We start from the raw sequence: 12,158 nt of genomic DNA on the forward strand, positions 1-12,158 counted from the left end.
TTAAATGTAACTTTGCTTTTTCACGTTCAACCTTTTGTTTTGGTTACTGTTCTTGGTTCAGTTCCCCTATTCGATGTGAACCGACCTGATATGGTCTCTACCATGAAGGTCGGTATAGAAAAGTGTTAAATAAAATAAATATAAAATAAATAGATGCTCAAGCAGGGGTGCCAAGAGATGACACTGGCTCTGGCACAGGAACCGGTGACAAAGGCAGCTAGATACCCCGTAGGGCTCGTAGCATTGCCAGCCAAACCCTGCAAACCAACTCCTCTTGAAAGTCTGCTGAAGAAAAATGGACTGAGGAGGAGGAGGCGTCACCAGAGCCTCCTTGGAGCCCCAAGGAGGCTTGGTGCCCAGCACAGACACCGGCGGGGAACACCTGGGACTCCCGGGTCTGATAAAGGCTGAGGCTTCCTCTCCACAGGATCACTTCAGTGCTGCTACAGCAGTCGCTGGTGCTGTACCTGTCCTGGTGCAGTGTAGAAATGGCAAATCAGTAACGATGCTTGAGGGACTTCCCTTCATGCTCAGCCCCGGTCCTTCCCTGGCGCCGAGAAAGGTGAAGATCCCGATGTTTTGGAATGCGAGGACACTGGAGATGACTCATTTCCAGCCCTTCTCGAGAGAGAGGGTCCCGATGGAGGGGTGGAGAGGGACAGCATATCTAGTGGCCCCCCGCTATCTGGTGTCGACGCCCCCGAAGCCGGAGTAGATGGATCAGACTTTTTGGACCCAAAAATCTTCTCTATCTTATCCAGCTGGGCACGATGTCCTTTGGAGGTCATCTGATTGCAGAGAGCGCACCCCCTGAACGTCATGCGATGCCCCTAGGCAGAGGATACAAACCTCATGCGGTTCAGTGATGGCCATGGTCAACAGGCACTGGAGGCAATGTCGAAAACCGGACGCCATAAAAAACAGCTGGCAAGCGGTCACTGAGAAGCGATACATCAAGAATCAACCGCAACAAAGGGGAAAAAAAACCAACCTATGCCGCAGGAAGGTCACCAACCGGTGGAAGAGAGACCTGGTACAGGAATTGTCGAAAAACAATGAAAAATACTTTGAAAAACTAAAGGAAGAGAAGAGCTCCTCTACCGAAAGGCAAACACTTCGCGGAAAAAAAAAAGAGACTGAAGAGAGACCAAAGTGCCAAAGTTGCTAGAAATTTTGACAAAAGTTTTCCGTGCTGGACTCCATCTGATGATGTCACCCATATGTGACTACCACCATCCTGTTTGTCCTAGGAGAAAAATTATATCTAATACGAAAATTCAGGTTCCCTGTCAAGCCACAGGTGATGTCAATTGATGCTGAAAAGCTTTTACCAGATCAGAAGTTTACACTATGGGTTATTTAGTGAACAATATTCAAATGGATTAACCCAGGTAAATTATGGAATTACCTGGTGTGTTAACTGCACTCTGTGCAGCAACTAAAAAATGCACATTCTTCCAGGACACATGTTCTTGAACAGCCAGATTCAAACGATGCGTTCCTGAGGATGGAAACTATGCATATAGAATGGAATTTTCAAATCTGTGTGTATAGGTTTGTCTTCGTTCCTCTGCCCACAAAATAGCAGCTGCAAAAGTGTGCACGTACTTGGTAACTAACGATGAAAGAGAGACAACCTTTTGCATTTCTTAACCTGTCAGTACTTTTTTTTAAACTAGGAAGAATTGAGAACAGGAAAAAACCTACGTTTCAAGGAAGAACACAGCATTGGCTGTGTTCAGCTAAATTGCTATATTTACATGAATAAAATCTTACTAAAACCCTTTCTGGGTATTTGTCTTTGAAGAATAGCTACAAAGTACATGGCCCTGGCATTTAGACAGGCTGGTAGACACTGCCCTCTTCTATTTGGAATGGGTAAAAATTTAGAAGCTGGATCAAAGCTTGCATGTGTTATAACCAATTATAACTCAGTCTACTTGCCCCTATCCATAGGGAACAGGAGTGCCTGCTATTAGCTCTGTTACTCAGAAATGCTATTGAGCCCTTTGCTACAGTAATGAGGCAGTACACTGAGACTGAAGGGCTGCAGATGGGAATTAGAATCTAAGAGGCTGCTGACAATATTTTATTTCTATTGAGAGATCCAGGAAAGGATGCAGAAGAGCTTGCATTAACTTATTTGGGATAAGACTAACACTGTGTATAATATCAACAGCAAGATAAAGGAAAGACTAAAATATTGTGGCATATATGTTACCCCTAGTCTGCTTAAACTTGATCCAGACAGACCTAAATAGGTGAGGGAAATTATCTCTACCTGGAAAAATGTACTTACTAAATATATCCCCCGGCTACATTTAAACTATTAGGGTATTTTTCAAACCAATGTGGGGAGTTGAAAAGTCCCCAGGCACGTTTACCCACAGACTTTGCACCAGTTCTTAAAGGGAAAGTACACACATACTTTCCCTTTAAGAACTGTCCTGAGAAAAAGTACCCACTGAAATCTGTATCTGTTTTCCCTTGGAAAACAAGATGCAGAGCTTTGGAAATGCACAACTAAGCTCATTGTTTCACTCTGTGGCCCCAGAAACAGCTCTGCCCAGTGCAGATAAAAGTGCGAAGCACTGAGGCACAATATGAGTACTTTTACCTGTTACAGATGGGCAATTTTCAGAAACCCTTTTTAACCAGACAGCCATTTACACATGAAAATGGTTTTTAAAAATTGCCCTCTAAGGGGGTAATTATATAACAACCCACATAAATTAGCAAATACGCAAATAGGTTACACTAATTATCAAAGTAAACTTACACATATAAGCTCTTTGTACCTGCACACACTTCCACCTGAGATGTGTGCAGAAATTTTCTGTGCACACTTTGGAAAGTGCAAAAGTCTGCGTGGAAGTGCAAACCCCTCTCCAACTCTGCTCAGTCTGGGTAAATCTACACGCTTACAGGACGTATGCACAAATGTTTACCTGCATATCAGGGGGCAATTTTATAGCAAGGCATCAGGTAAAGCACTATTGCCTTTGAAAATTACCCTCCGTTTAGTTCCATGCCTTTTCAATTACTTATGAACTATTTCTGCAGGCTGGATTTGCGAAGATTTTTTTTTTTTTTTTTGTGGGTTGGCAAGAGACCTAGAATAAGGCATTGCAGAGAAAACGCCCTAAAAGGAGTTAAGGTGTTCATAATTCTAAACTACATTATTGGGCTTTCAATTTATCACAGGTTGGTACAGTTTTCGTAGAAGAAAATGAAGCAGTTTGGGTTTGCACAGAAAATCAAATTCTATCTTCAGTTAACAGTACCCACGGTAAAAAAAGTGAAAAGTAAACCCAATCTTGTTAAATTTGTGGAACATATGGCAGAAAGCTCAAAGTACTAATGCTATCGCCTCATGATTCTAGGCCAATCAAGTGATAAAGTCTAGACTTTTGTTTTGCAGAGGCTAGATTCTGAAAAGAATTAAAACGCTGCAATAATTTTCTAATGTCCTTTCAGAAGCCAAGTGCTAAATATAATTAACTCAGAAATCATTCTTGAAGTACTGTCAAATAAAAGAATGGCCTAGTAAATCTTCACTGAAATTAGAAGAGTCTTGAGCAATTTTCCAGATACGCTAAATGATCTAGCGCATCGGGCTTCGACATGCCATCATATGCTATCAAAGGCTTCGAGTGAGGTTATGTGATTATATGGGTGAAGGAGCTATGCCTCTGATGCAAGAGGGCAGGGAAAAAGTCAGCCCAAGACAGCAGACCGAGACTAATCAGTTCTTAAGCACTATAAATGGCCTACCATACTCCTTCGAGAGTGAAAAAAAGGGGACACACGTCCTAAAAACTGCTGGGAGGGGTGTGGGTGAATCGGTTCTCAGATTCAGATGGCTTTGTCCTTGTAAACATGTAGTGAGACAATTTCCTATGTCTCCATACTACTGCTATATTAAGTGAGCTAACAAGACAAATATATTTAAGAAATTGGGCAGGACAAGCAATTCTAGCATCTTAAAGTCTGCGTCTGCAACACTGAAAAGCAAGAGCTATTAAAAAAAAAAATGGCTGGCCCTCTTACCCAGGTGGCAGTGTGGTAAAGCAGAATCATGATCAAAAATAGTAGATGATGCAAAAGTCAGCCAAGCCATCCAGTCTGCTCAGTTATTTCTGTCCATCCTGCCAAGGATGTTTCTCGGGTATTGTGGGACTGCTTGTCAGATCTCTTTCCATATCAAGGACAGTTTTTTTGTTATCTTCCTCTAGTAAATTCAAAAAGTTTATTAATGAGTCATTAGAAATTACATTTAGTATGAGCCAGGATCCACGGGTCGGTTTTCTAGTGTTCCTTGCTGTACTGAGCTTTTCCACTTGTTTGTAGGGTGGTTTATACATTATTTGGATTTATCTACTGATGTTCCTGTTATTAGTTTTTTGTGGGGAAATAAATTCCAATGAGGTCCTGCTATATTTACAGAAAAGAGGGTAGGGGACTCCAGAGACTAATAATGCTGTAGCTTCCTATCCTGCAAGGACTTTTCTTCAAGCTCCATGTTGTACAGTTTTTCCGTATACTAATCGCTTTGTACCACTAGTGAAAAGTGGTCTTTACTCTTTGCTGCAAGGATTCCCCACTCTCACCTCCGGCAGAAGTAAAAAGATGTCATGCTCATAGAACGGGGGAAAGTCTGCGCCAACAACCTCCTAACTACCTCTAGCTGCAGATTAACCCTGTGAGATAGTAGGCACTATACAAAGGGCCAGTGCAAAGGTATTAGATGCCCTATGTGAAACTGCAGCCATGTGTCTGCTCCCAACCCCAGGAGCATTCTCTTCTCTCTCTCCCTTTCCAGCCCTAGCTCCAGAAGCATTCTTCTTCCTCTCCCCCCTCTAGCCAAAGGAGTATTTCTATTCTTCTCCCTCCACCCCTAGGAGCCAGGCTGTGCTGAATAAGTGGCAGGGAGCGTTTTCACCAGTTTCCACCACACAGGTAAGATCTGACGGTTTCAGCACTGCCGCAAACCCAGAAGTGAAGCTGGGCCACAGAAAAGAGCTGGCAGAGCGAGGGAGGTATTCAAAGGGGCAGGGAGCAAACTGCAAAGTTCTCACTGCTATCGCAAGGCTCAGTCCAGTCCTGCCGCTGCCGGCAGTCATCTCGTCCTTCCATAGGCACTGGCACTACAGGGTTACTGTATTTACTTGCTGGTACTGATATTATACATGCCATAAGCAGCCTCATGTCCTCTGTCCATCAGACATTTAGGAAAAACACAGACGTCCTGGCAAATTACAACAGACATTTACAGTACAAAGTGTATTTATATAAAGGCATCTGGCCAGAACAAAGGCAGAAGCAATGAAGCAAGGCATATACTTCTTCCTGCTTCCCACTATATACCTAATTTCAAAAAGAAAAGGACGGGATCAAAAACAGCAAAAGGGGAGGTGTTCTACAGCAGGTGGTGGGGAGACATGTGTACAATACTAGATATGGAACAGTGGAATACCATTTTTATCATCCCTGCTGCGCACAAAAGTGGCGGGAGGGGGTAGGCAATAAATTAAAAGGGGTAAAAGTTAAGAGTATTCCAGTGCCCATCACCACATATTCATACATCCATGTTGTACATTTTTTCTGTATCATCCGTATCATCAAGACTCATACCGGAGGTGATTAATAAAAGCTGAATCAATGGCTTAGTGCCACACCGACTGCCTGATTACACCTGGACAGACCCCAGCTGTCCCACTCCAAGGCAGTCAGGACATGCCCCAACTGACCATGTCCTGATTTCTGAAATGGAAGAACTGAACCATACACTGGAGAAAGGCGGGGGAAGCAGGCAAAGGAAGAGGAAGTATTTTAGAATTTAACACTCCGATTAGTCCCTTCTATCTGGCAATATTTCTATGAATCAGCTGGGGCACAGAACATGACAGAAGTACTTGCACAGGAAGACAGTCAATCCTTCTCTTGGGATAAATGCTGATCTGAACTCGGTGCTAAAACTCAATTATACTATAATAAAGCAGCTGGCAGCAAGTATAAGCAGATTTATCTGGGAAAATTCATATTTATCCTGTTATAAAAATATATACAAAAAATGAACACTCCTACTACGAGGAGCTACTAACTGCAAAGTATGATCCAGCAACACTGTATCTTGGCCCAACACATTGACCCACACTGAAATCTTTAAATATTATTAGTCACACATGCATGCTTTCTATTGCATGTGGCACAGCACAGAGGGAAGCATGGCAGGTGGTTGTGTGGACATGTGTGTGCATATATACATACGTACACATGCACACATATAGAGAACTTCAGAGTGGCAAGCTGGCTCAAATTAGTGTTTCGAGGCACTACCACAGACACCACTGTGTTTGATACCCGCTTTCCACCCCTGTACCAGTCAGAAACCTTACAGAGTCCATTCTGTATGGTGTCATCTGGCTTATACCCTTGTACACTTTGGAGGATTATACACATTATTGTTCTTGGATCGTGCAGAAATCTCCTCTTAAGATGTCTTCCCAAGTTCAATTTTCTTCTGAATAGCTCGAGCTGAGTGATAGAGCAGTGAGTCAATCAATCCTGCAACTGAAACAGGAAAAGTGAATCAGTGAGTGCAAGAAGTAGCAGTACAGGCTGCATGCCAACATGCAGTGCACAAAGTAAAGAGTGCAATGCTGAACTCTAGGAGTTATTCATCATCTGTAAGTATACCACAAGAACTCACAAACTGAGTCACAAACATCCATGTAGCCCAACATTCTCTCTCAGACATCTGCAAGCAGAAAGGGCTTACAGGGCCATGTGTAAAAAGGTCTGTAAATCATCCAGCCCTTCCCATCAGGGATCAGGGATATATTGAATGCGATTCCACTGTTTTATTAAATAGCCTGTGTTTGATTTACTTTCCATAATGTGTCAAATCAAATACAGTAATGGTATTTTTCTTTACAATGTCCTGTGCGATGGATTTCATAGGTTAACTCGGCTTTCTTTAAAGTTCATTCTTTTGTTTGTTTTAAACCTGCTGCCTGATAGTTCCACTTGATTTCCCCTAGCTCTTGCATTACGGGAAGTAAGGAATAGGTCCCAATTTATTTTCTCCACGTCTTTCGTGATCGTATATACATCGCTCGTTTTTTGCCCCAGTCGCCTCTTTTGAAAACTGAAGACTCCAAGTTTTCTGAATCTCTCTTTGAATTATCTTTGTTGTCTGTCTCTAAATTTTATCTAGGTGTATTATGCTCTTTTCAAGCTGAAGTAACCTAAACTATACACAGTATTTGTCTATAGAAAACTTGTGAGACTAAACCACATTTACTGACTATATTTTCTTTGTAGGGATTTTGTAAGATGAAATATGCTCCTTTTGACAGCTGGGGAATAGATGTGCATGGTGCTGATAGCTAGGAAACAAAGAAGATATTAGAGAAAGGAAATCTATGTGTATGGTACAGAAGCAAAGTTGTTTACCCATAATAAGTATTTGAAGGCAGTAGGATGTCAGTTCTCACACAGGAGCAACATAATCAGATGAAGCCTGGCACAGAACTTTGATACCAAAGTCTTTAGAAACTTTGAGCATGCCCTACATGGCACGCTTAAACTTGGAAAAACCAGGGGAGGCGGGCAGATTTTGTGAGGACTGATATCCTGCTGTCCTTGGAGAACACCTGCTACACTTAAGCAATTTTGCTTTCTTTGAGGACAAACAAGATAGCAGCCCTCACACAAAGGGAACCCCCTAGCTAGACTGCCCTGAACAATAACAGGGGAAAATTGAAACAGTGCCAAAGAGCAAAAATTGTTTTTGATGGCAACAAGACATTTTTTCATTGTCTGGTTTTTTTTTGTTTTTTTTTAAGAGGGGCAGCCTGGAGCCAAAACAAAAGACTCTAGAAAAGATGGAGTTGGAGCAGGACAGACTGGCCAAATCTACTCTTGTATCAGTTGTCCCTGTTCAAGCAATAATGTGATGAAATGTGTGGAGAGAACGCCACATTGTAGCCTTGAAGATCTCCTCCATAGAGGCTGACCTTAGATCTGCTACCAATGTCGCCTTGACATGGCCTACCAGACTTAGGTCCATCTAGGCATAATTAAAGGAGATGCAAACTGTAAGCCCAATGGATAATGTGCAATCCCAGGTTTGCTGGTGTCAGAAGAAACAAAAGGCAGGATGGATTTTTTAAGGGCTTCAATCCGCTCTTAATAAAAGGCTTCTTGCGGTCCAAATTGTGTAGTGCTTCTTCACCTTGGAAGAAATGTGGCCTGGGAAAGAACGATTACACAGGTAATAACGCTGGAAGCGGTCGGGATCGCTGAAAACTGCAAAGCTGGCACACAGAAGAGGGCCACTTTTGAAGGAAATGGGTGGGTGGGAGGTGAGAAGCTGGAAATTTAATTTATTTATTTTTTAGCGGGCAGGGAGGGACGGGGAAGGCCCAGGCTGGCAGTGATGTTTGTTAGGAACTTTACAAGTTTCAAACTTTTAAACATTCAGGGCAGGTTTTGGCCACCGCGGGGTGGGGAGGGAGGTAGATCCATGTGGTGGCGGGGAGTGGGCCTGCGACTTATGTTTTTTTTTCCCTAGGAAGCTCTACTTACCCGGATACCTCTGAAGATATCCTGGAAGGTAGTGAGTTGTTCGGCCGTATTCAATCAGTAACCGGATAACTTGTCCTCTAGTCTGAATGGCCTACTGAATATTGGCCTAACTATGGTTAACTTTTGAGCAAATGCAGGTTAACAAATTATCAAATGTAGCAGGCACCCCACCCACCACTCTTAGAAAGAGAAGCCGAGAGGACATATTTGATTTAGCACAATAGCCTGTCCAGGATCAAGCCAGGTTTCAATAATAAAAATGAAATGAAGATACCATTCTAATAGAAGATCATACATTAAATAGGTTTTGGTTCTAAGAGAACATATATTCATCAAATCTAATCTCAAAGACTTAATACTGCTTTCAGCTGAAGAACATTTAGTACTATTAGTTGAAATCTGCATAGAATCACATGAAATAGAAGACATGGCTGAATTCTATCAATTTCACAATCTTACAAACCAGAGGATCCTCTGCACAAACAGAAGCAGGATGACAAAAGGTAAAACTAAACATTTTTAAAACCACAAGATATCCTAAAGCCACATTAAGAGGCACACAAAGGAGAAGCTCCTTTAGCATCCTCCTCTGACAGCACGCCAGTGGCAACATGCTGTCTGGGTTCAGGTTTTAAGGAGCCAGCCTGTCTGGAGCAAATTACATCAGGCTAGGTGAAAAGTACTAACTGCTTCCAGCAAGCTCCCTGAAGAAAGTGCAAAGCAGAGGTAGGCAGCACTGACTCTTTCAGAAGGGAATCGCGGCTTCTCAGATTCTGTGCATGCATGCTTTAAGGAACCAGCCTATTTGGAGTAGATGATGATGGGTTAGGTGATTCCAGCCAGTTCCCTGAAGAAAGTGCAAACACAGAGGTAAGCAAAACTTTCTCTCAGGAAGGAATCACTTTCATAGTTGCAGAGGAGAAACCCCCCAATGTCGTGATCAGCCCCAGGCAAAGGACTTGTCTATCATAGGGGTCCATGTTCTGACAGGGGCACCTGTCAAAGCCACTGGGCTTTCTTCTTTTTCAGTAGCATCAGATGAAAAAATAATGCATCAAAATCAAACAACTCAATGTCTAAAGCAAAACCACCACCAGTGCTGTCTTGATGCACTGATGCTGGTGCACCATGCAGCCACTGAAAAAGGAAAACTTACAAAACAACTGAATAACCTACCTAGGTGACTAAAAGGAAAAGGAAAAAAAAAAAAAGACCAGGGGCCCCATGAAGACTGATCCTTGCACTTTTATGAAGCAGACTGCTCCTTAACAGCAGGAGAGATAAAGAACCATGATCAGTAGGCTCTATGGAAAATAGGAGACTAAAAGGGTCCCCACATGGACATATGATAGTATAACAAGCTGCACATGCTGAAAAAGTTTCTAGAATCTCTGAAATCAAATTTCACTGCCTGGCTCCATCTGATTATGTCATCTATGTGAGAGGACTACCATCCCTGCTTGTCCTCGTCAAAGATAAAAAACCGAGGCACGCTACATACTTGTGGAACTACCACATATGCTCAGTAGACCTTTGAGATTTTTCTAGAAAGCTCTGGAGATCGCATTCCAGTTGGCACTGTCAGCAATCATACGTATGTCGTCCTAAGCTGCTTGTTTTAGAGAATGTCACTTGCTGACTGTATACACACCACCCCATTTACGTTTGCTGACTATACTCTGTCACATTTTATTTCTCATTTCACAGTTTCAAGAAACCTTTGCACATTATTCCACAAAATCAGTCTGTTTAGTCCTTTTTTTGGTATTTATTTCACAATTTATAGCAGCATTTTGCTGATGACTTTCACTAAAATGTTAAATCCTTACAACAAAATTAGTAATATTTTTATACCTGTGAACACTCCTCCAATAATAGCACAGACACCAGTAAGAAAATGTGTGAATGACCTGTGAAAATAGAAAACCTTGTGGATTAAATACATTTAAGGAAAATATTTTGAGTCCAAATAGTGATGAACATGTTCCATAAAGCAGAAGCTGAAATCCCATGGATCATGCATTCAGCTTCAAAAGGAAAATACTGCAGCTAATAAACAAGTCCCCTACACCAGAGCTCTCACATGCTTTCAAGTCATCAGGGATTTAGGTTTGAAATATTGTTTGTACTTTTAATATGTTGTGAACCATTACGATGGATTGTCTTAGTGACGGTATACAAAATCTAATAAACAAACAAACAAACAAATACATAAAATGAGCAACTAGGGGAAGAGGGGTTGGACTACAGCTTCTACCCACAATTTGCAATGTTAGGGGACAAGAGCAATAAAACCCATGCTATCAGTTTATTCTTTAAACATCCTGGCATTTTTATTTCTCTTGAAAAACCAAAGGCACTGTTACAATATTTTAATTGTATGGTCCACAGTCTGTTCAGCCTGTTTTCCGTCAAAACTGTTATATGGAATTTAGTTTATTTAATACCTATTAATAATGTCAATGTAAAGCCTGTTGCTAAATTATTGTTAAATGTAAACCGCGGTGATGTATTTCTTTACGTACTGCGGTATATAAAAACCCTTACATAAATAAATAAATACAATAATGACAGTAGGGCGCTGTTTCTCACAGCCCTGAACTGCCATAGTGCTTACAGCTGATGATATCACAGTGCATAGCACTGGTGAAATTAATTGTTTTACTGCTCATACTGAAAAGATTGAAATTATAGAAATGTATCACAGGATTTGTTTCCTGAGGAAGGAAATACTCTGCAAAGGTGAGAAATAGTATGATATTGTAGAAAATGACTCTCTCAATGTTGCCAAACTACATTTAATCATGAAACATGAGGGGTTGGGAATGTTGCAAATGCCCAAAACGCCATGATCTCATCAACGTTAGCCTGTTACCCACAATGTTTTCCATAAATAGTAGAATGAATTAGCCATGACATTTGGGTGACGTTATCTGGCAGCACCAAATAGACCTCTCTCTCTGAGCTGGTAGAGCTTTTGCTCTACTGAGTTTGTGAGGGAATTCCCACTCAGGCATTGCCTCATGAGCCCTCTCAATTAATTTGAGAGCTAAGCCTTTGCAGGGAAGCAGGAAGGTATTTAACATGGCTAATTCATCCTGCTTTCTACAGAAAACACGGTTTATGGTAAGCAAACTTGCTTTTTCTGTTGATAAGCAAGGCTGAATTAGCCATGAAATGTGAGGAGTCCCAAGCTGAGGGTTGCAGTAGAGCAACTACTGAAAAGCAACCTGGACCTCACACCATGGAGAGTAGATTACTGGCTATGCAAAACTGTTTGCCCAAATTTACTGTCAACCTTTGATAAATTGTCCAGACAGTAAAGGGACATAAATGTGGGTACTGACAACAATATACAGTTTTGCAGATGTCTTCAAGAGGTACAAGCTCATAGATAAACCACTGATGGAGCCATGGCTCTCACGTAATGAACCTTGATAAGAGTCCGTAATCTGGATGCCTGCTAGAGTACAGCAACGTGCAATACAGTCTCCTAGCCAACTGGACAATGTTCATTTGGTCACTGCTATGCCTAATCAGTTAGGATCGTAAGAGACAAAGAGCTG

General features: G+C 41.8%; 1 protein-coding gene across 1 annotated transcript in view; it reads right to left on the reverse strand.

Moving 5' to 3' along the window:
• Positions 1 to 4,230: 4,230 nt before the first annotated feature.
• The window catches only part of ERGIC3 (ERGIC and golgi 3), a 107,001-nt gene continuing 99,073 nt past the window's right edge, over positions 4,231 to 12,158 (reverse strand). Inside the window, exons 12-13 of the mRNA XM_029612362.1 lie at positions 10,447 to 10,502; positions 4,231 to 6,573 (exon numbers count right to left, since the gene is read on the reverse strand). Coding sequence (XP_029468222.1) covers positions 6,494 to 6,573; positions 10,447 to 10,502 — 136 coding nt within the window. The 3' untranslated portion in view covers positions 4,231 to 6,493. The remainder of the gene's footprint in view (positions 6,574 to 10,446; positions 10,503 to 12,158) is intronic.

Source organism: Rhinatrema bivittatum, chromosome 8, assembly GCF_901001135.1.
Source record: "Rhinatrema bivittatum chromosome 8, aRhiBiv1.1, whole genome shotgun sequence".
NCBI lineage: Eukaryota > Metazoa > Chordata > Amphibia > Gymnophiona > Rhinatrematidae > Rhinatrema > Rhinatrema bivittatum.